Raw genomic sequence first — 24,748 nt, forward strand, 5'->3', positions numbered from 1 at the left:
TTAGTTATTTTTAAAAAATCTAATTAAGCGAGCCAATGATCGAGGACAGATACTCGGTATATGAATGGATATTTCGGCTAAAGAAGTTGTGCAAGAGACGGAGAATCATGCCAGAAATGTCTCACCTCCTGTATATCTCAATTTCATTAAATCATGTGGATCTCTTACATTTTAATGAAATGACATCACGTGTTTTAATGATCTAAAATTTTACAGTATCGTAAGTGAAAAAACACTTCATATGCAGTATTTATCCGACTATTGGTTCTTAAAAACTACGAATAAATTTTTTTAAAAAAATCTGCTGCTATTTATTCCAATTTCTGGGAATCAATATATCAGAAGAAAGACTTTGTAGTCAGATGTGAACATAAATAAAAAAACCAAAGATGTTGAACAATATTGTAACTGAATATTTCATAGTACAAAACCGAAGAAACTTAATGTGGGAAGGTAAATTCCATATTGAGGTATTCATACAATGTTAAAAAGATATGTGTGTACATCAGACAAAAAAAGTGTAAGAATCTCTTTCTTTTCTTGTGTAAAACTAAGGCTATGACCCAGGAATTATACACACACTCCCCTATCAAGATCTTCATCACAGATATATACCAAATACAACTAAAACAATACTCCTTATCAGACACAAACCATATCACAATCGACTCGATTCACGGCAGCGAGTATAAATGTACAAAGTTTCTCTTGCACAAATCAGGTGTTGGTGAGGCAGATTATATACAATAAAGTATGGATTCTTATGTTTTCTCCATCCCGTCAGAGCCAGAAGTAAACCATTGCCTGTGTTTCAACATAAATGCATCACAAAATATCAGAACAAGTTAGTCTGAAAACTTTGAAAAAGAAAGAGTCGCAGCAAAGAGTTCCTGAATGAGTACCTACCTCAGCAAGAAGATGATAGGAAGGGTCATCTCGCGCTTCGTGTTTCTTGATTTTCAAACTCCTAACCTCATCATGTAATGAATTTATTTTAGCTTTGATCTCTTTCAACAATTTAATTTCTTCCTCTCTGTTTGTTGATGCTGAGTGTCTCTCAATTTCAATAATCTCTGATCTCATGTTAAGGTGATTCGATCTTGGACGAGATTCAGGAACATTTGTGCTCGTTTGGACTATAGCCAAGCGACAATCAATCTCAGCAATTTCACTTGGTTTACATAATTCGTTTTCACGATGATTCGATTGAAATAGTTTCTTCAGCCAGTCCGGTTCATCTTTATTGCACAATTTTGAATGACCAGAATGTCCATCACTTTCGAGGCTCTCACTAACATGATGAAGTGTCTTCCGTCTGTCTTTGGTCGACGATTCACAAGATCTCAGGTTCTTGTCAACTTGTGGGACCTCGAAGACATCATGAACACTTGGAGGACAAGAATAATCAACTGTCGCACCATTTTTTGGCAACTCTGTGGGGCACTTGATCAGATCAATTTCATTCTCGACACCTAGTTTATTTGTGTCATAACCATTGCCGGTGCTTAACTGAGGTGAGGGCGAACGTGTTTCATACCTCAAGCTAGATGGATCACATAAAGATCCTGTACTTGGTCGTGAAGAAATCGATGACGGAGACCGCATCTCATTCTTGAAGTTCGTGTTATTACCGCCCGCTATCTCCTTCACCCGCTCGTCTAATTTCCTTATCTGTTCCCAGTAAGAATTGATGTCACCGGGAGTTGCGTTATCGATCTTCCTATCTGAATCTGAGGACTTGTTATTATGTTCCTCCATAATCTTACCATTTGAATCAGTTTCCGTGCTCATAGAACTCTCCTTTTCATGAACAACCTTCTTAAATTTGAGTAGGTGAGGAACAGAATTCCTCCTTCCCAAGTTCTGAATGCTTGCTTCCCCTACTAAAGTTTCGTTTCTTTGCAAAAGATTTTCGGGAAACTTTATCTCACCAACACCAGGATCAGCACAACCCATGCTCAACAATTTGTACCTATAGGCCTGAACTTGGTAATCTAAAGCAGTCACCTCCATTTCCTTCTGATAGATAATATCTTCGATTATCGCAAAGGATTCCTCCGCGTGACACATCTTCTCCTCCGACAATCTCTTGTATTGCTCTGCTTCCATTTTCACAGCGGCCTTCTCTCCTTGGAGACGCAATATAACAGATAAAGCTTCGCTCGCCGCAGTGGCGGAGGCCTCTCTTTCTGCATCCAATTCATTGTAAAGTTTCTGTAGAAGCTGCTGCTGAACACAGAGTGTTTCCTTTAAAGCAGAAACCTCAACTTGGGACATCACCACGCTATTTTCAGCCATTACATAACAGATTCAGGAACATAAATGAGTCGAATTTTATCTGCGAATCGAGAAGGAAACATCAGCCGACTCATCAAATCGCTGTGGTGCATTAAAATTTGAAACGTCTAGAAACACAAGCACGGTACCCAACCCCAAGTCCTTATTCAAGAAACTCAAATATATTCCCTATGAGAAATCCTGTGTAAATGGTAACCAATGCTAATAACAAATCAAGAAACCCATTGAAATTTAACAGACAAACAAGAAAATGAAATGGGTTCTCACCTAATCTGCAGAAAATCTAAATCATTCAAAAAAGCAAGCCCTTTGAACTCACAATTTCCAAAATCTCTCCTTCCAGACAACCTTTCCTTCAAAATTGTTCCCGTTTCCAGAAAAAAAACAAAATCATCCCAACACGAATCTAGTTTTTTCAGGATAAAGGATCGCGATGATCAAATGATATTTGTAACGGTTTCTTGCCTTATCTTTCAGAAAAACGTAAAGCGCATACGGGAGAAAAACTTCAGCTTAATATTAATCTTGATCTAAAAGTAATTATTTTTAACATTTAAATTATATTCATTTTCATAGGAAGAATCAGTCTTCGAACATTTTTTTTTTAAAAAAAAATTGAATAATATCAATATATCGAATTTTAAGATATGGCAGCAAGAATTAGGCCCTTGTTACATGCATTAGATGTAAGAAATTCATTAAAGATTTGAAAGAACCCTAATTCCATGCTGCCAAAATGAAGAACAAAGATTATAATTATATAATTTATTATATCTTTTTATTTACTTGAAGTTATATGGGAAAAAATCTTCTTCACTTGGGTAAAATATTTTGCTGAAATTTCTCACGTACAAGTAATTTCGCACCTCTTATTTTACTTTCACCACTTGAAAATTGTTGGTGTTTCCATATGTACAAATAACAATTATAATAGGAAAAATTACTCCTAAAAATGTAATTAAAAAAAACACAAAATCCCTTATATAAAATTATTTAGATTTTCCACCACTCATCTTTTTTTTTTTTCCCAAAAATCAAGAATATTTAATTTCCGTGTTCTTAAAACTCAAGCATAGTTACCCGATTTGTAATATGTTTTATGTCTGATTTAAAAAAAAAAATAAACGGAACTTCGGGTTTAAAATTTATTTAATTTTACGTCGAAGATTTTTAAATTTTTTGAATTTTCACATGGAGAGATAAAACAATTTACATCTATGTATTTAAATTTATGCTATTTAAAATTGATGAGAGATCCAAGTGTTATGATATATTTAGATAGTGGCCTAACATGTATACCAAGTTCTAAGTAATCTAATTGAATTAGAAATGCTTAGAATCATGTATGCTAGCTTGGTTTCAAATCGTTTGGTTTTGATTACATAAGCTATCGCGTTCAAATTTAACGAACATAGAAAAAAGCATAGGAAAAATCTCTGTTAAATATATGTCACTCAACATGTCAGCAAGTTATATAATTACGATCAAACGATTTTCCGATTCGTAACTTTCTTCCAATTATTTTAATCTACGATATTCTTATTTACGAGACAATACTTATATTCTGAATTAATATCATAAAACACGTCATCCCAGAATACTAATCAAATAAAAATTAAATAACTTGAAAGAATAAACGCAATTTCATTGAATTTTCAAAGGTAATGTGAAACTCCAATCAAAACGACGGATGCTGAGTATGAGTTATTTTGGATCTGCATAGCCATGGAAAAATCTAACGGGTCTACAACAAGAAGAAAGTTGTAGGACGCTGGACGCCCAGTGGCAGAGCCAGTTCATTTTCACTCAGGCTTTGGTCCAGGTGACCCAATTTTTTTAAAAAAATTATATATAAATTTTATATAATATTGGATTAATTTGATATTAGTCCGAGTATATCAATTTAAAATATTAAAAAATTATAGAATTTAAAATTTTAACTTTCTTAAAAACATGTTACTTACTCCGCCATTGAGGACGCATTAGGCTAATTATTGCGGTTCCTTTCGTTGGCGCCTTAAATGAAAGCACAAACACGATCATAGCGTTCACCATAGATCATAAAAATACTACTTGTACACCTAATAAGTTAGGCACACAATATTTACCTTTTAATTACTAATATACACACACACACACACATATATATATATATATATATATATATATATATATATATATATATATATAGTTTTGATATCCTGCACACCTACCGTGCACACCTTTGTGAGCACCGATGAAGTGTCACTCACCTATTGGATGCACAATTTTTCTATATTTCATCACATCCAATGGATGAGTGACACCTCATCGATGCTCACAAAGGTGTACACGGTAGGTGTGCAGGATATCAAAACTATATATATATATATGTTGTATTGTTAATTAAAATTTGAAAATACGTTAATATTTAGTTGTTATCGCAATATAACAAAGTAATTGAAAATATTTGGCTGAAATGACTTGTTGTGTCTTGGACACGAGAATTAGCTCACCTCACTTACAGTCGATTTTTTTTAGAATTATTGGGAGAATTAATTCCAAAACATATATATTTTGTTATTTTCATATGTCGTACAATTTTAAAATGTTTTATCAAATTCAATAGTTAAGTATCACAGTCAACTCATTTACATATACAAAAGTTGGTACGGTTGGAGAACTGTATAATTTATATATATATATATATATATATATATATATATATATATATATATATATAATATGTTGTGTACCTTTCCACGTCAAAATGCTCTTTTTCTTCAACTATTTATGCTGATTTGGTGAGAAAAGTTATTAATATTAATTATTATTAATTACACGTGGGGTCTCGATATACAATTCAAATTAAAAAAAACTTTTATAATATATTTTCGAAAAGTCGTTAAAAGGCTGACTTTAACGGCTACCATTTATATGTGGGCCCACGGTCGGCGGACGGACCCAGCTCGCACTACACCAAGTACTCCCCATCTTTATAAGACATCTCATCTGATATTATTTAAAATGAACTTCAATGTTTTAATTTATTTTTCATTAATGTTGCGTTGAACAGAAGAATTTCGATTGTATTTTATGGTCGACATTGAAACAATAGATCAAATTATAAATTTATATATATATTATACATTAGTTATATAAGGTATGATGAATTTCAAATGACACAATTATTGTGTGTACTTAAAATTCATCATAATTAACATGAAAATAATACATTTGAAGTTTATGATGATATTTCTCTAAAAAAAATATTTTTGAAAATATTTGAAATCCATAGATTTGAAATCCGACTTCTTTCAATATTTTATCATGGTTCATCATCATCCGTGAAATGAAAGAAAATAAAAATATAAAACAAAATCCGAACAATTATAAATCTGCTATATGAGCTGTTCCGTCTCCTTCAAATCTTCCCACGTTTCATCTAATCATTTATCCAGTCTGTGGCATCTTGCTTTAGTAGGCAAGAAAGTAAGAAGAAACCAGCCAAAAAAATAATAATAACAATAAATAAATAAACATCACATAACACGATTTAAATAGGAAACAAACCATCAATCCATTTCCCACATTTTCAGCATCAAGAACAAGAACCATCGATTAGCATTTGAAGGACCACATGTTTGATTATACAAGCAATTCGAGTTAAGAATAAGCGAACGATCAAAGGAAAATTATATAAAAGTGTTTATCACGAAATTTGCGGGGCGTGCCAGGCACGTGTTCGTGTCAAATGTGAATTAATCTGACTTCGTTTACCAAGCGTTGCGAATCTCGATTCGACCGTTAGTTATAATTCCTTCGAAATGGCTCATAACTAAACGCATAAACTGGGGAAATAAAGAAATTATACAAGAAATCCATAAACAACATCAAACTTAAATATGTTGTTATGAAATTTGATCAACATTCTTACAAGAAAGTCGGAGGAATACATAAAAATTCAAATACTTGAGTACTGAAAATCGAAATAAATGAACATAGAATTGATGGAATTCTGCAGAGTTTTTGCTGTAGATTTGTTGGATGATTTTTGTCGGGGCTTTTCTAATTCCCAATCCCTCTCTTTTTGTCACATTCTGCACAGCAGTTTTCCCTTCCCGCATCACTCCACGTTCTTCCACGTCCTTCCACGTCGGGCAATGGCAGCAACCGATCTTACGATTCTTCATTGGGCCAACTGCAATTTCCCTTGAGCTTTTTATCTGTTTGGGTTGTAGCTCCTGGGCTTCAAAGACCTTGGCTAAACAATTGCAAGTTGGGTTAATGACCAATTTATTGGGCTAAACAATTGCCCCGTAGCCAATTTGGATATATGCGTAATAATTCTAATGTATTGGCCCATTTATAAGTTGGGCCCAAATGCTAACACGACATATAATATTTCATCGTGATTTCATCGTCATCCGTTAAATGAAAGAAAATAAAATATAAAATAAAATCCGAACAATTATAAATCTGCTATATGAGCTGTTCCATCTCCTTCAAATCTTCCCTCGTTTCATCTAATCATTTATCCAGTTTGTGGCATCTTGCTTTAGTAGGCAAGAAAGTAAGAAGAAACCAGCCAAAAAATTAATAATAACAATAAATAAATAAACATCACATAACACGATTTAAATAGGAAACAAACCATCAATCCATTTTCAGCATCAAGAACAAGAACCATCGATTAGCATTTGAAGGATCACATGTTTGATTATACAAGAAATTCGAGTTAAGAACAAGCGAACGATCAAAGGAAAATTATATGAAAGTAATGAGCTTTTGCGCATATAGATGAACGAGCTTACCTTGACAAGCTTGAGCTCGACTCACACCTAACCCTATGAATAATCTAAACAGAACTTATACTCTCATGAGATGTTATTTCATTCATGACGGAAGGTATTTTGATCCTGCAGACAGTAAAACTACTAAGACATGCTTTTTTCGTCGTTAGAAGAAAAGTTGAGAGATTCAGCACAGCCAATTAATACCAGCTTTGAGCCACAGTCCTATAACATTACATTACCAGAAGAAAGTTTGCTGTTGCACTCCTCCATTAAACCCAAATATCATTAATACATTAACCAAGAAACGTTTTTTAAGGTTCCACTTTTCTTGATGATACCCCATGGATAAGCCCATCACTCCTGGCCCATCCCAAGCCCAGGTGGAAGACAGGCCCATCAAGGGCCCAGATATTCTCCTATAAATACCAAGTTTGAGCGTATGATTATGAATTCAATTCAATATTGTTTTCAGCAGCACCCTTAGCTGCTCCCCCCATATATCCTCAGTCACTGACTTGAGCGTCGGAGGGGCTGAACTAGTGACGCTCGTTGGGATCGGACCCTAGATTTCCCGTGAGTATCACTTGAGAAGCATAAAAGATACGAAGAATATTACCTACCTTTACGAAATCAGATTGAGCTAACAGAGAATCCTTCGTGTAGCCTGCTTCCTCAAGAACATGGAGAAGAACTTTCTGTATGAAAATGGCACCAATATCACGTGAATTAGCATCAATCAGCCATTAAGCCAAGTAGGAGAACCACAATACACCAAAAAGATTAAAGGGAAAAAACACCATCATGTATTGAATGAAAGTTCTATTACTTGAAGCATGACCAATCAGTTTGATACAAAACTTTAAAAAGTTTCATATGATTTATAAAGACAAAAACACTGTTCTGATTTGAAAGAAAGTAGAAGCAAGACTTTGTTCTATTAACAGCTAGGCTTTGAGCTTTAAACTTTAATTATCTTTATCTTACAAGATTTTTGTGGGCTCAGAAATTATCTTTCTCCACAATTTTTGGAAGATATCCAATGCAAGCGATACAAAAACCAGATGACGACAATAGTAAATAAAGCCACTCGCGGGAAAAAGTAACCAAAGCGGGATGACTAACCTCTCTCTATTGTTTAGATATAAACTGAGCAGTCAAATCCCGCAATATGCCCAGCATTTCGTTGAAAGTAAGCTTTCCATTTCCATCAGAGTCATAAACATTAAAAATAACTGGTAAAGGAAATTATATGCTAAATCAGCCACAAGGGAAAAATGGAAACACTTAACATCTTTAAAAGGAAGTGATACAAATTCTTCTCTTTTGTAAGTCTTACATTCGACCTTTTGCTGCAGCTTGTTCGAGAACTGAAAGCAGATAGGGATGCTACAAACTCTTTGAAATTAAGTCCATCCAACATCCTCAATAATCTCTGAGAACACAAAGGGCCAATAATTGCGAAAACGCATGACTTTTATGAATGCGAGAAAACAGATTCACTTTAATCAGGTCAAGTACATGTTCAATTTGTTCTTTTCACTTTGTTTCTCCTGGTAGCTAGTTTTTCTCACTTGCAGCAAAATCATGGAGGGCAGTCTTATAATTTATAAACATGCAATTTGCAGATATTTCATAAAAAAAGGTCTAAAATCACAGCAGTAAACAGGGACATGATCAGAGAGAAGCGGTTTGGAGCCATAACAGTTTTTGCTCCCACAAAGTACTAGCACATGCTGGTATTTTTTCTAGTTGAAAAAACATGCAAGGCAAGAACTCTTAGACTATATGGAGGTCGACTGTCAAGCCCTATATGATCACAGTTGATGCCCTCATTATTCTATCCAATCATCAACATGCAGATATCATGGCTCTCAGTTCCAGCGGTTCTAACTTTAGACATTCATCACCTTTAAAAGAAAATACAGATGACCCTATTTCCCCTAATTCTTGACTTGGCACAACACCACACATCTAACATCAGAAAAATATCAGGTTCCAATCAACACATGCTCATAACGATGATATAACATCGAATGGTTTCATAAGTTCATCACTACCAACTACTTGGATCTACATATATAACCATAGATTTTGTGCCTCTGCTCTATCCGTTGTTTCGTTTCTCATATTAGTTTGAACATAGAATTCTGGACAGGAAACTACAAGTTAAAAAGAGGGTTCCTATGTGGCCGTTCATATGACCAGAGACAGGGGATTGACAGCGAATTCAGGTACAGTCATGATCTCCTCAGCAGAGATGAAGCCTCCCCCATTCGGATCCAATTGGCAGAACCTTTGATACAATGACACTATCTCCTACTGTGAAACTATTAAACATGCAACACTATCACTAAATTTTGTTTGAGAAAGTGTACGGAAAAGAAACCCATAAATCTAAATAGTTTCGACCAACAAGATCATCCCAGTCCAATTACTGCTGACCCATGAGAAAGCGTAAGGATAACGACCCAACAAATTGATAACATAAGCAACCAAAAAGATTATTTCTTTGCAGTGTTCTAGGAACTGTCATCCAAAATACAACAGATCCATGAGAAACTACACCAAAGATAAGAAAAAGATGGCGATGTACGCGTAATTACATGCATGGTTGCAGTGTTCTTGGACTTCTTCAATATCGTATTGGGTGAGCATCGAAGAGGTGCTGCCCATTGTGCTGTGATTGAAGAGGTATTTTGCCTTGTTAAATTACTGTAGGCCATATACTCAATTTTGCTTGCTCAATAACATATACGGTGCAAAGTCATAAACTTGAGCGATTTACTCGTGTAATTTTGCGATTGTGGATCATGATATGATAGCAGAATATTATTGGAAAATGATAAAATGTTTCATTTAAAATGATTATGTTGCGAGAAATGGAGAGGAGAAAAAACGTATTTTGTTCTAGAAAACAAAAACAAGCCATGAATGTTTAATGTTTTCAGAAGCTTGTAATTATGACTCTTCTCCAAAGTTTACAAAAGTTCAACTAGAATTTCCCTTGCACTTCAGCTTTCTGGTGCTCAGTAATCCAAGTCTTAATCGTTTTCTTGGTTTTCCCCTACTAAAACTATTCTGGTTCTGACCAGGTATTTATGCTATAATCGTTTTGGGTGCAGAGACTAGAGAGGACTAGGGAAAATACCTGTGGCGGATTAGCAGATTGCAGAATATGTCACTCCAAAAGATAGGGATACAACCTCAAACTTGGATGTAACTGGTCGCAGTTGTTACTCCTTTTGCATGTGTCCATGATAGAAGAAGACTCCTTACATCGTTATTTATTTATTTTTACTTTATTTTTACATCATTATTTATTTAGCTAACCTATGGTTCATTGGGTTCATAGATATTTCTGTCATGAGAAAATTTTCGTTCTAAAACAAGAATTTAGCATTCGACGAAGATGAGGCTAAAAATTACAGTTCACTTCTTTTAGATTTTGTGCCACGGGATTCATTGAAAGTCAAATCAAGTCTTATTTTCCTTGATAGTTCTAAGTTCTAAGTCTGAACTATGGAATTGGGCCATTAGAGGCACAACAAGATTCTGAAAGGGGGAAGAAGATGTTGGGTTTCAGAAAAACACACGCGGCTGGCTCAGTTCAATGCGTTGAGGTCAAGTCACTTGACCATATTAATTCTTTTCGACAAAATTTATTTGGAAAATAATTTTTATTATTACTTTCGAATTATTATGTGAAGTATTACAATCATTCTAAAACTTTGTATCCTTTGAACTAGTATGCTTTCGAATCAAATGTTACATCCTTTGGTTTATTGCAGAAGATCATATTCGTATCCAAAAAGTGGTGTTCTTTCTCCGCAATTGGTACACTGACTAAACAATCATCGAGAAGTTTTATATAACTTTTTCGTATCGAGAAATATATCAATCATCTATTTTTTCTAGTAATTCCAATTGTGTGCTGCTTACAGTTCAGTATTTCAAGTTAAGCTTGCTCAAGGGGGGAGGATTGTCCAAGCTAATATATGCGACTCAAAGGTTATTTATCCAACCGATGTGGGACAATTAACACACCCCTCTCACGCCCAGGAATGAACATCTGGAGCGTGGAGTTTACAAATGACCCAATTATGGGCAGAACAGGTGGCCTAATTATAGCAGTCCAACACATAACGGTGAAACCCGGGCTCTGATACCATGTTAAGATTGGAACTTGGACCTAACTCAACCCCAAAAGCTAGCTCAAGGGGGGAGGATTGTCCAAGTTAATATATACCACTCAAAGGTTATTTATCCAACCGATGTGGGACAATTAATAACAAAGACATATATTGTGTGCATCGGTGTTGATAAGATTAGGTACGCGACTTCGTACGTAATTGATATAACTAAAGAGGAAATTTCCTGAAATTTGGGTGATAAAATATCTTATGCTCGTGCTTTTCAAGATTTTAATTAATTTCTACATTTTTACCTGGCACTAGTAATTTATATTAATTTCACACACTTGACTTTCCAAAATTAAAATGTCTCTTTCCATTTACAGTTTTTTATTCTTCAGTTGTATATAAGTTTATTCCCCATTAGATTGAGTTTTTTTAAAAAAAAAAATTAATTACTAATGAGTTGAAAAGGACAAGAATCATGAGTAATTTAAATTATAAGTTAAAAGACAAAGACACAAAGACAAAGACAAAGACACAGACAAACATCATTCTAAAATGATTTTCTTACAAAAGAGTCAAACCCTACTTGAAATTTATTTGTCCTCAAAAAAGGACAAATATTATATATATATATATATATATATATATAAATAAACCCACCAAGCTGAAAGTAGGTCAGCAAAAGGGTTTTTGGTTTTCAAAAAAGAATCAAGAATTTAACCAATAAACCCATTTATTGACCATAAACTATAAATTTTTTTTAAAGAAATATATTACATGGAATTTTCCAAAAATTAGATCAATTTCATTTTCATCTTTACAGCTTTGCTTTTCTTTGTTGCCAAAAAAAACAAAAAAAAACCAATAAAACTAAGTAAAGAACATGCCAAGGCATGAAGGAATGATCTTTGTTTGTTGGGTGTCATTTGGCGCCCATCAATTGCCTTTTGGTCCACTCCATAAATATCCATCTTCTCCATTAAATTTTCACAATTTACACTTCAACTTTATATTTATTTAGGCCACTTAAATGTGCTTTAAGACTTTTAGCCTCCAACTTTATAGTTAACTAATATTTTTTCACATCATCTCGAAGGCACCATGTTGATCGAAATGTTCAAACCATCTTTCTCTCCACATAACTCTTTGCCTCAAAAATTTCGCGCCTCTATGTCATACAATCTATAACAATGTTAAGCAGAAAATTCTTATGAGATCATATCAAGGTAAATTATGTGATAATTCTACCCGGTCCTGACCCATGGAGAAGTACAATTTTTATGGTAGAGGTATCATTTTTACTCTGGATATGAACCGGGTCGACCTGTATCACGGATATAAATATATTAAATCATCTCACAGAAAACCTACTCCTTATGCCAACTAGATGTTCGGTCGGGTTTTGGATCCAACTCAAATTAACACAAAAACGTTTGTGTTAGTAATTTTGAAATATATTTTTAATACGATACATTATTATGATACAATAAAATATATTCATTATATAAAAAGGCTAAATAAAACTTGTTTTATATGTTTTGTAACAATTGTGTTCATCGAGAGAACAATCAAAATATAATGTATGAGCTGTGTATAATTTAAAATATTTAAGTTATACTATTATTACGTTATATCATATTATCTATATCAGAATTCACAATCAAGTGTTCGATTCTTATATAATGCAATATCTATATCAGAATTCACAATCACGTGTTCGATTCTTATATAATGCAAAGAGTGTAGTTGTTGAATTGAGACTAGAAAATCGATACAACACACGAATATAAAGTAAAATTCCAAAAAAAATTGAAAATAAAAAATTATCTTACGTGGATAATTATTATTCTAGTAACAAATATTTAATAAAAAAATTATTTATAAAAACTCTTTAATAATAATATAAAGTTCTAAACTTTTCATTAGATAAACAAATTAATTGTTTTCAATTAAATATATATGGTAAAAATTTGTGTGAGACGATCTCACAGATCGTATATGTGAGACAGATCTCTTATTTGGACCACCCATGAAAAAATATTACTTTTTATGCTAAGAATATTACTTTTTATTGTGAATATGGATAGGGTTGACCCGACTCACAGATTATGATCCGTGAAACGATCTTATACGTGACTCACTCAATATATATAATAATCGAGCACTCTATCGAAACGAGAAATTCCCTCGATCTGAATTTTTCTCATTTCAATTTATTTTATTTATTTTCATATTATATTTTGTTTAATCTTTTTGTATTTATATATATATATATATATATATATATATATATATATATATATATATATTTATGGTTTACGGAATTTTCAAACTTTCTGATCACTCATCTTCGTTGCCGGGGAATCAGGTACGATCATCATGTTTTTTATCATCATGTTTTTGGTTTCATTTTCATGAAAAGTTGCGATTTCTAAAAATATAATTGATTTTCTCGGCGTGCAGCACTAGTTTGAATTTCAATCGTTTCGAATGATGTACTTTGGATTTGTTGACTTTTGATTTTTTTTCCCGATTAGAAATGTGAGAAAATTCCGTTGGAATATTAAATTCCGCGTACAGGCTTGCAGGATGTTGAAGAATCTGAATAAATTTGACGTAATTCACTAGTTTCGATTATGATGATTGTTATTTGTTAGTTATTGCTATTACTAAGTTTGTGAAGGTTATTTTTCGAAGATTATACAAGAAATGACCTACAGATGCTAGAAAAGTTCAGGAATAAAATAAACTGACTAAGGCAGATTATCAGTAAATTGAATCGTCGACGCAAAAAATTTCTGCCTTTATTCCCCGACATTTATGTATATAACAGAACATATTATTTCCACATAATGATGCTTAATTAATGTTATTATTGGCTAATAGTGATTAAGTATTGATTTTTGTTGTTATGTTTAATAATGGTACATTAAGTTCATGGTGAAGGACACTAAGCTCTAATTGCACGTGGCCTCCTTGGTTTCTGGGTATCTGTAGTTAATCTGAACCGTTTTTCCTTATTTTACCACATATAAGTACCATGTTGGACTCAAGAGTAATATATACACGGCTTGTTTTTAATGTTTCCTGAACATTTATTTTGATTTAACTATTTGCTTCTCTGGAATTATTTTTTTCTTTAGTCTAATCATGAAAAAGTAAGACGTATTCACGTAATTAATCTTGCAATGCGGTTGACAGAGAAAGAAAAGGTGTCACTTTCACTGAATTCCTTTCATGAAAAGTCGGTTGTGGGCAGAGGAGAACTCTATTATTAAATGTGAGTCTATTTACTGAATATGTGTGTGTTGCGTGTGTATTTGCTTGTGAGTTGTTGTAAACGCAGTTCCAATTCAACCAACCATGGCATTCCCGTGAGGAGGGGGGACAAAAGGCTGTGGACCATGAACAAAGAGGAAATAAGAGAAGGAAATAAAATATTAATGGTAAAAGTGAAAGCAAGAAGAGCTTTCTTATCCTACCTACACCCTCCCATCCCATTTCCTTTACTACTTCTCTGCACCCATTCTTCTCCTACTCTTCCCCAATTTACCGAGGGAATGGCTAAGTTTACTGTATTTTCTCCTTATATTGTGATTTTTACCTGCCCCCTTTTTTTATTTCGTTTGGTATCCTCTTAACAATGTTGCTTTGGTTTGCGATCTGTCTGGATTTGGGCCAGGTTGGATGGTCTTACAAGCTTTCTTGATTGAAATTTTCTAGTTCAACTTCATTGAGATCTGGGTGTCTGTAAAGATATATTCTTTTGTTCATCTTTTCCTTTTTATCATTTCCGATTCTCTTCTTTTCTCATCTTCCCATCTGTGGTATCTTACTTTTGGCTACAAATTTATGTGGCAGATTTTCAGTATGGGAAGGAAGATCCTGTAACGCGATTGGCAAGTAAGAATAGATTAATTGGGTTTTGTGAAAGCCTATGGAAAATACGTTCATAGTGGTAAATAGTGTATGAAACGGGACGTCAATGTGGTGTATTTATGGATGTATCTGAATCAGAACGACTGCAGACACAATCTACAGCAGTGACATCGAGACGGCCACTCGTTCCAGCTGATAACAAGAATGAAACCACCCATCGCTCTCGAACCAGAGAAGTAAGTTCTAGGTATAGGTCACCTACACTCTCTGCAGCCAATGGACCAAAACGCTGCCCATCACCTAATCTCAGTAGGACATCACCAACCTCAACTGTATTGGCACCAAAAAGAGCTATTTCAGCTGAAAGGAAACTCCCCTCTAGACCATCAACACCACCCAGTCCAACCCCATCAACACCAATGCAGGATACATCTGCAGAAATGCAATTGGCGACAAAAAAAGTGGTGGGCAATAGATTGCCAGAGTCTTTATGGTCATCTACTATGCGGAATCTCAATGTTTCTTTTCAATCTGATACAATCTCTGTTCCTACTAGCAAGAAAGAGAAGCCAGTATCTCATACTCTCACCGATCGTACACTGAGGTCATCATCTAATATATCTCGTAGACAAGCTGAAACACATGCTTCAAGAAAGCCCACACCGGAGAGGAAGAGGAGTCCAATGAAAGGAAAGAATTCTGATCAATCTGAGAACTCTAAACCCGTTGATACCCTACATGCTCGATTAGTCGATCAGCATCGATGGCCAAGCAGAATTGGTGGAAAAGTGTCTTCTGGTAATTTGAATAGAAGCATTGATCTGACGGATAGAATTAACAGAACTTCATCTTTACCCCATTCAGGAATAGGTGTACCTTCGCTTCGGAGGTTATCTTTGGATGGGGCAAGCAAAACTTTACAAAAATCTTCCAGTGATTTGTTAATGCTATTATCCCGTGATGATAGTGGAAATAGATGTTCAATTGATGACAGTTCCCTGAGTAAACAAAAGTCCCGCTCTTCGAACTCATCAGATAAAACACTATTGTTGAATACAGCAACTAAAGCTCAGTCTGTGACAAATCCTGGATCACGCCCTCCATCCCCCTCACCCTCTTTGTCTAGAGGGGTCAGTCCGTCTAGAACTAAGGCTATCAATCCCTCTAGGGCATCAAGTCCTGCTCACACTAGACCATCCAGCCCATCCAGACAACCTCAGAGTTCTGCTTCTGTTCTTAGTTTCATTGTCGATGTTAAGAAAGGAAAGAAAGCTGCAAATCACATTGAAGATGTTCATCAGTTGCGCCTGTTATACAATAGACACTTGCAATGGCAATACGCAAACGCCCGAACTGATGCTGCATTGCATTCTCAAAAAGTAAAAGCAGAGGTTTGAGATTATCTACTGAAACTTTAGCATGCCTTCAGTTGTTTCAAATACGTTGAGTATCTTATTCTAGGTTAAATTTCCACTATTGATATTTTCTATTATCCACTTTCAAGTTAAAATTTTCAAGTTTCTTCTCTTATGTGAAATTGCTGACTAGCTGTGTTGAGACATTTTATGCGCAAGATTTCTGATCTCCTGTGTGGTGGCATTTTATACACACTGTTTCTTATCTCCTCGTTAGCATATTTGAGCTCAACTAATCAAGTATTAACAATGAAACCGAAAGCTAAGTTAAATTGTGATGGCGGATGTGTTGTTTTTTTCTTCTTCTTTAAATCAAATACATCTTTATCTATTTATACACACATGAGTTGATTTGATGATTCAGGATATGCTTTATAGCGTGTGGAGGACAACTGTAGATATGCTAGACTCGGTAGTAGCGAAAAGGATTGATCTCCAGCAGCTGAGCCTCCAGTTGAAGATTTTCTCAGTTTTGAACAATAACGTAATCAATTTACTTCTTAAGATGTTTGACTGACTTAGAAGTTAACCTATTCTGCTTTATCAAACAAATTTATTGCTCAATCGACATGATTTAGTATCAAATGCATCTTGCTCTTTATGGATTAGATTCTAGGAAGCACAATATACATACCTCAAGCTTTATCTGGGAAAACATCTTGAGTTACAAATACCACAAATTTCTGGTGAGCAGGATAATTTATTTTTGACAGGGATAGAAGGACGACAAAAATTAATTAGGGACATGTGACTTTAGCAGTCTGTCTTGTATAGAAATTTCTATTTGGTGACATCTTTGGGTGTTATTCAAGCATAATATCAGTTCTACTTATTGATGTATGTTTGTTAATTTCAAAGCATCACATGCCTCGTTTAACTAGGGATTTCCTGTGGGCTGTTTGGAATTAAAGGGGCTTGATTTAATGGAATAATTTGATATTTGTGCAAAAATTCCTACTGTAAAATCATGGTTCCAAGGGAATGTTGTAGTGTCTAAGATTATATCAATAAATTCTTACAAATGGTGATTATTCACCTGATCTCATGGAAAATGCCAAAATGGTAGTTTCTGAGATGCTGCAGACCTATCCTTTTCATTTGCATCTCGCGGTGTTGTTACATTGAAGGGTATGACATAGATGAGTCGCATGGATAATGATAAGAAATATCTCATGGAGTGGATGGAGGAGATAAATTTCCAATAAAATGGTGGATTGTAAAGTTTGTAAAATGAGATTGTCAGTTATTTCAGTGGCTACAACAGTTAATTTTGCAGATAATTACAAGCTTATCCTTAACAGCTAGGCCGATGATAAATGCATACATGATCATAATTAATATGTTGTCAGCATGTTAATACATGCCTCTGTTCGCATTAACCAGCAAAATGTCTCGATTGGTCCTCGTATTTTTTGATTGTGTATTCCTACAATATGCTGATGCATGCAACTTCATTTGTTTGGCCTCATGACCAGTATTTGTAGTAAACTATTGGCTTTAAGTTTACTAACTGAATTGCAACTCTCAGCTGACTGGTCTTAATGAGTGGGCTTCAGTTGAAAGAGATCATGCTAATTCATTAACCTCAGCCATACAAGATCTGCAGTCTAACACCATCCGCATTCCAGTAGCTGGAGGAGCAAAGGTATCCAGCTGACTAGTCCTTGATGCTAAATTTTTATTGCAAACTTTAATTAATCAAATACTTTCTAGGGAGATATCCTGACTATCAAAGCAGTTGTATGCTCATTGGTGGACGTAATGCAGGCAATGGGATCCTCACTATGTTCCATAATTCCACAGGTCCGAGAAATTCTGCTATTGTACCTATCACATTCCATTGTTTGCTAACACAAGGGGGAGGATGTATTGCGTGCTACTCCTTTATCTTACTCCACAAAACTAATCGGCTGGTCTTCCTTTAGCTTACTCCACAAAATTAATCGTCTGGTATACCACAAGTAAAATTTATTACCACAAATTAGTGTAATTCCCCAGCTACTATCTGCTATCGAAGGGTGCATTTTCTAGATGGACAACCTAGGGACCTTATCAGGCATGATATGTTGATTAATTTGAGTTACGCTAAGCTAATATAATGAAGCTTCTGACTTTAAAAGATAGTGAGCTGGATAGGGATAGGAAACTTTTTGCCTTGCAAATTATTACACACTTCTCTCTTTTGGCTTGATAGCTGGCGGTTTAGCGGCAAAATGTTTAAACGCATGGTCTACCTAAATATTATAAGAATTGGAACTTAAGAAGAAAATGTTTAACATTGTAACCTTAATTTAATCATAGACAATAATATTGACCCTGCAATTAAATGTCTCTAAATTTGGGATATATAGTCATTATGGTGTCTATCACCTTGTAATTAAATACCATACCAGGCTTATGAATAAGACAATACATAACTTAGTTGTTTAAATGTTTACAGTCAACCTATCCCAGAACTTACATTTGGTTAAAATTGTCTTTCTAGGGTCATGAGTGTGACAACATATAACTTAGTTGTTTAAAATTTTCTATTCGATGAAAGTAATCTTGTTTTCATTGGCTTCTGGGACATGTATTATTTTGATCTCTTGCATTTTCGATAAATAGATGGGTTAGCATTGTTGAGTCCTTCCCTCCCATTTTACATGCATTTTTATGCTCTTAACATTAATTTGATTTTTAGTTGATTATATTCTTTGTAACTTTCATTGCGCTTATGTGTGGCTAACTCTAAGACTTCAATTGCACATTTAGGTGGAGGGGATGAATCATTTGGTTTCTGAACTTGCTGGTATAGCAGCACAAGAAAGAGCCTTGCTTGATGAATATGAGTCGCTTATGAGCTCTTCCGCTGCATTTCAGGTGAGGACAGAGAAAATTTTGTTAGATATATATCAAATTCTCTTTTTTCTTTTTCTATTACCATACCCCTTATTGGCTACATCGGAAGTGTGTGTAAGATGACAAAACTGAAGATTATTAATGGTGACACGTGGGAAGTTCGTAGTGCCATGTGATTGTTCTGAAGTTGATTTTTCATCCTTATTAGCAGCTTAGAGCTCCTCTCTGACGTTAGATTAAATGTTAGAAAGCATTTTTTTCCTTCTCTTTTTTTCAACGGTTTATGTCGAATTTCATCCTTTGAGCTTACTTCCGGCTGAGCAGCCGTCTGCCAATTTCCCACTGTTTATGGCAATAAGAAATTTGAGGATAATGATAAGAATTCTCTGATGTTCACTATATAGACATCATGAAAGAATTTGCCCCTTTTTTCCCTAATGTTTTATTTGTGATTTGGCATTGTACTTGTTGGTTTTGCGCTAACTGATGAGCTTGACTGTGCCTGGGCAGGCAGAAGAGCACAGCCTTAGGACTCATATATTGCAGATGGAACAGAAACTATGAGAAATGGTGCATCGGTGTCTTTTTTGGTATCAAGAATCAGGATTGGATCTTGAAGGGAAAACCTCCCCTTCAAATGGAAAAAATATCTAATTTTATGTGAGTTCTACGGAATTGTAATTTAGCCTGCTCAAGAAACACTAATCAACCTCGCTCGTCGAAATTCTTGAAACGTCCTTGATTACAATCATTCTAGATTTTGAAGAAACACTCGTGCTACTCGTTAAAATTCTTGGTACGCGCCGCATTAAGTTGGAATCTTCCGGATTAAGATCAGTCGAGTTTTTCCGAACTAGATGCTAACTGTTTCGGCTTTGTCCTGGTCGACTCTGACGGATGAGATATCAATTGATGAGCAAGTTGTTTATTTTCTTGCCTTCTGATGATATTGTGGTCAAGGCTTTACCACGAGGCCTGATTCGACTAAGACGACCGCTACTTCGTGTGTATAGCTGATATGTTCATTTTATTCGTTATTGTTAGTTTTTTTTTCCTTAGGTTTGGTTAGAGTTTGTGATCTTTCTTGTTTCTTTTAATCCACAGGCTCAAGCTTCTCTATTATTTCCTCTTCATGTATTTAAACTAATCTTAATGGAAATGTAAAAGAAAGCACGGACTATTTCCAGGTTTTGCTCATTCATTAGGAATTGAGTTTTGGCTCGGGTCCTTCCTCCTATGACATATGAGTAAAAAAATTGTCAAGCAATATTCACAATAAAAGTAATTTTTAACATAAAAATAATATTTTTTTATGGATGATCTAAATAAAAGATTTTTCTCACAAAATATGATCCGTGAGATAATCTCACACAAAGTTTTGTCCACAATAAAAATATTTCTGAAACATAAAGAATAACAACACCAAATTTCGCATAAAATTTCAGAAACATTTAAAACATAAAATAGCCTTCAATAATGTTAAAATATATTTTTTCATGGTCTTCATATCCAAATAAATGATCATCACAAAACAATATACCATTTATAAATTCAATCCACCATGAAGCTTAAATTTGGAGGAAATGTCTCATCTATAAAATACATAAAAACTTAGAACTTCAGAGCAACTCCAACCCTACACCAAAATGGTGCAACTCCAACCCTACACCAAAATGGTGTAAAACACCATTTTGGTGCAAAGTTAATTGCTCCAACCCAACACTATATTTGACACCAAAATAGAGTATTGCTACAGTGTTGCACTAAATTTGGTGCAACACTGTAGCAATAGCGTTGTGTTTTTATTTTTTTTTTTATTTTTTTAATTTTATTTATTGTAGTTTTACTTACTCTAAATATTATATAATTAATTTTATAATCTAATTTAATTAAAAAAATATATTATTTCAAACAATAAATTTTAACAAAGTGATTTTAAAAAACTTGGATAAATTATTTGTGATAAATTAGTTGTAGTAAATAAAATAGTATAAAATATGCCATGAATATCTTAATTATGTAGTTATAATTAAATTAATTAATATTGAATGCAAAGATACAAGTACCTAAAAAAATTAAGATTTCAAACACTAGTTTTTTGAAAATCAAAGAAAATGATACAAAATTAAATAAACAAACATAAAAAACACTACATTATTAAAATTGACATTACAATACAACATAAATAAATCGGACAAAAAAATTAGATAATGATACAACAAAAAACAAATAAAACAACATTAAAAATCATACCAATACAATAAATAAGGATGAACACTTAAATTTAAAACGAGGTATTATGACTTTTTTATGTTTATAAATATTTTTTATTTGGAAAAAAAGGAAATTCCAGAATTCTTTTTAAGTAAGTTTGAGTTGCTGGGTGATAGTTTTTATTTGGTGGAAGAATTCCACATTTAAAGTTATGCACCTAGATAGCGTACTGGTTGGAGATGGCCTCAGAGTAAACTTTTGTGGTGACATGACGGAGGCAGCCAGGTGTCACCAACGCGACATCTCAGCGCTCAGATATCCGTCGTCGTTTTACTTCAATTCCGTTTACCGCCACAACTGATTTCCGCATAAACTCCTCCTTCCATCCCCGGTATTCTCCCTTTCCCCAAGGGTATTTTCGTAATGAAAATAATTCCACTCCTCCAGAATTCTCCACCACCTTCAAGTTTATCTCTACTGCTTTCTTCTAAGCTCTATCTACATATATATGTATGTAATCGATTCTTGGAGTTTTCATCAGTTCGTGAAGAACTTTTAAGTCTCTGTGTGTTATTACAATAATTCAGTAATGGCTACTGCTAAGGATAATAAAGCTATTGGCATAGACCTCGGCACGACCTACAGTTGTGTGGGAGTATGGGTGAACGACCGCGTGGAGATCATCCCGAATGATCAAGGCAACAGGACGACTCCTTCTTACGTCGCTTTCACCGATACAGAGCGGCTGATCGGAGACGCGGCCAAGAATCAGGTGGCCATGAACCCGCACAACACTGTTTTCGACGCTAAACGTCTCATCGGCCGTCGGGTCAGCGACCCGTCGGTGCAAAGACGACATGAAACTGTGGCCTTTTAAGGTGGTCGCGGGGCCTGGAGAGAAGCCCATGATTATTGTTGCGTATAAGGGGGAGGAAAAGAAGTTTTCTGCAGAGGAGATTTCGTCTATGGTGCTGGTGAAGATGAAGGAGACCGCGGAATCCTTCCTGGGGTATCAGATAAAGAACGCGGTCGTCACTGTTCCTGCGTATTTCAATGATTCTCAAAGGCAGGCGACGAAAGATGCTGGGTCGATATCTGGTCTGAATGTTCTGAGGATCATCAATGAACCTACGGCTGCTGCTATAGCGTACGGTTTGGACAAGAAGGGGTCGAGGGTGGGTGAGCAGAACATACTCGTTTTTGATCTTGGGGGCGGGACTTTTGATGTTTCTCTGTTGACTATTGAGGAAGGGATCTTTGAGGTGAAAGCTACTGCTGGGGATACTCATTTGGGAGGGGAGGATTTTGATAACAGGCTGGTGAATCATTTTGTTGCGGAGTTTAGAAGGAAGAATAAGAAGGATATCAGTGGGAATGCGAGGGCGTTGAGGAGATTGAGGACTGCGTGCGAGAGGGCGAAGAGGACTCTTTCTTCCACGACACAGACAACAATTGAGGTCGATTCTTTGTTCGAAGGGATCGATTTTTATGCGACGATTACGAGGGCGAGGTTCGAGGAATTGTGTATGGATCTGTTCTTGAAGTGTATGGAGCCTGTGGAGAAGTGTTTGAGGGATGCCAAGATTGACAAGTCTCAAGTTCACGAGGTTGTGCTGGTGGGTGGATCGACTAGGATTCCGAAAGTTCAGCAACTGTTGCAAGATCTTTTCAATGGGAAGGAGCTTTGCAAGAGTATTAATCCCGACGAAGCGGTGGCATATGGTGCGGCGGTGCAGGCTGCGATCTTAACAGGAGAAGGCGATGAGAAGGTTCAAGAACTGTTGCTGCTCGATGTGGCGCCGTTGAGCCTCGGCCTTGAAACTGCAGGTGGGGTGATGACTGTTTTGATCCCAAGGAACACAACAATTCCCACCAAGAAAGAGCAGATTTTCTCGACCTATTCGGATAGTCAACCCGGTGTGTTGATCCAAGTGTATGAAGGAGAAAGGGCAAGGACTAGAGACAACAATCTTCTTGGGAAATTCGAGCTATCCGGTATCCCTCCTGCGCCTAGAGGTGTCCCACAGATCAACGTGACATTCGACATCGATGCCAATGGTATACTAAACGTGGCAGCAGAGGATAAAACAGCGGGCGTGAAGAACAAGATCACGATCACGAATGACAAGGGTAGATTGAGCAAGGAAGAGATAGAGAAAATGGTGCAGGATGCAGAGAGGTTCAAGGCAGAGGACGAGGAAGTGAAGAAGAAAGTCGAGGCCAAGAACTCACTTGAGAATTACTCATATAACATGAGGAACACGGTGAGGGATGAGAAATTCGCGTCTAAATTGAGCTCCGGTGACAAGGAGACGATCGAGAAGGCAGTGAAGGAGACGATAGAGTGGTTGGATAGGAATCAGTTGGCCGAGGTCGAGGAGCTCGAGCACAGGTTGAAGGAATTGGAGAATGTTTGCAATCCCATCATTTCTAGGATGTATCAAGGTGGTGGAGATGTGCCTATGGGTGGTGACATTCCGGGTGCTGCCGGCTCGGGTGGCGACGGCGGACCGAAGATCGAAGAGGTTGATTGAGGCTTTTGTACTTGAAAAAGGCTATATGTTACGAGTGATGGTTTGGTGGTAGTAGTTTTAGTTAACATAGGTAAGATTGTGTTTCTTTTTGTGGGTGGTTTTTTCTAATAGGTTGTAGGAGTGCAATGGTTTGTCTTTGCTTGGGAGTCTGTGAATTCTCAGTTTTCAGTCTTGCAATAATCTTGTCGGAAAATGGCACAATTTAAACAAAATAATATGAAAAAATTAAAAGGGCTAAAATAATAAGTAGATTAACAATATTATTTTAGGGAAATATTAATTTTTCGAGTATTAATTTCAAAAATTTACTGTATAATTTTACAATTCAATTTAGAATAGATCATGAATACTGGAGAAGTATTATTTTACACCGAAGTGTGAGAACTTAAGTGTAACTACTTAAACTGATCTCTTTCAAAATGTTAAAATATCATATTTTTAGTTTTGAAAAATATATTTCTACCAATAATTCTATAGTTCACATATATTAATATTTATAGCTCGTATATATTTATATATTCGGTTTGAGACGATATTTTAAGTTAAATATTCAATTATAACAATTTTTTTCTTTTAACTCAAAAATAGAAAATAGAAATCCTTCTAGATTTTTTTTTCAAAAAAATCTACTTCATTGTAATTAGATATCTCATCAT

At 35.2% G+C, this 24,748-nt stretch overlaps 2 protein-coding genes and 2 pseudogenes across 11 annotated transcripts; 2 read left to right on the plus strand and 2 right to left on the minus strand.

The window, feature by feature from the left end:
• Positions 1 to 436: 436 nt before the first annotated feature.
• On the minus strand, positions 437 to 3,037 carry LOC140818458 (uncharacterized). Of its 2 annotated transcripts, none has more exons than XM_073178413.1 (3): positions 2,566 to 3,037; positions 907 to 2,478; positions 437 to 804 (listed from the first exon to the last, which is right to left on the minus strand). In XM_073178413.1, the coding sequence occupies exons 2-3, from the start codon at positions 2,296 to 2,298 to the stop codon at positions 781 to 783; spliced, it is 1,416 nt and encodes a 471-aa protein (XP_073034514.1). In that variant the 5' UTR covers positions 2,299 to 2,478; positions 2,566 to 3,037; the 3' UTR covers positions 437 to 780. The 2 variants fall into 2 exon arrangements, with proteins under 2 accessions (XP_073034514.1, XP_073034513.1); XM_073178412.1 differs by having other exon boundaries at positions 907 to 2,338; positions 2,566 to 3,036.
• Positions 3,038 to 6,425: 3,388 nt separating this feature from the next.
• On the minus strand, positions 6,426 to 10,014 carry LOC140818824 (uncharacterized; annotated as a pseudogene).
• A 3,486-nt stretch (positions 10,015 to 13,500) lies between these two features.
• Positions 13,501 to 20,460, plus strand: LOC140817757 (AUGMIN subunit 8-like). 9 transcript variants are annotated; one of them, XM_073177533.1, is made up of 8 exons: positions 13,501 to 13,577; positions 14,411 to 14,489; positions 15,071 to 16,479; positions 16,868 to 16,987; positions 18,032 to 18,148; positions 18,217 to 18,306; positions 19,258 to 19,365; positions 19,855 to 20,460. In XM_073177533.1, the coding sequence occupies exons 3-8, from the start codon at positions 15,208 to 15,210 to the stop codon at positions 19,906 to 19,908; spliced, it is 1,761 nt and encodes a 586-aa protein (XP_073033634.1). In that variant the 5' UTR covers positions 13,501 to 13,577; positions 14,411 to 14,489; positions 15,071 to 15,207; the 3' UTR covers positions 19,909 to 20,460. The 9 variants fall into 9 exon arrangements, 8 of the variants coding, with proteins under 8 accessions (XP_073033634.1, XP_073033637.1, XP_073033635.1 ...); XM_073177536.1 differs by lacking the exon at positions 14,411 to 14,489 and having other exon boundaries at positions 13,559 to 13,577; XM_073177534.1 differs by lacking the exon at positions 13,501 to 13,577 and having other exon boundaries at positions 14,088 to 14,489.
• A 1,411-nt stretch (positions 20,461 to 21,871) lies between these two features.
• Positions 21,872 to 24,248, plus strand: LOC140818750 (heat shock 70 kDa protein-like; annotated as a pseudogene).
• The last annotated feature ends 500 nt before the right edge of the window (positions 24,249 to 24,748 follow it).

The sequence above is a fragment of the Primulina eburnea genome, chromosome 17, assembly GCF_022965805.1.
Source record: "Primulina eburnea isolate SZY01 chromosome 17, ASM2296580v1, whole genome shotgun sequence".
NCBI classification, from domain to species: Eukaryota; Viridiplantae; Streptophyta; class Magnoliopsida; order Lamiales; family Gesneriaceae; genus Primulina; species Primulina eburnea.

What these genes read in the sequence shown, in the direction of transcription:
- LOC140817757 (XM_073177533.1), top strand. Translation starts at nt 15,208, where the DNA reads ATGGATGTATCTGAATCAGAACGACTGCAGACACAATCTACAGCAGTG. An exon ending in CAGTAGCTGGAGGAGCAAAG is followed by an intron (nt 18,149 to 18,216) that starts GTATCCAGCTGA and finishes AATACTTTCTAG; the next exon opens with GGAGATATCCTGACTATCAA. An exon ending in TATGTTCCATAATTCCACAG is followed by an intron (nt 18,307 to 19,257) that starts GTCCGAGAAATT and finishes TTGCACATTTAG; the next exon opens with GTGGAGGGGATGAATCATTT.
- LOC140818458 (XM_073178413.1), bottom strand. Translation starts at nt 2,298, where the DNA reads ATGGCTGAAAATAGCGTGGTGATGTCCCAAGTTGAGGTTTCTGCTTTA. An exon ending in CCTATCATCTTCTTGCTGAG is followed by an intron (nt 805 to 906) that starts GTAGGTACTCAT and finishes GTTGAAACACAG; the next exon opens with GCAATGGTTTACTTCTGGCT.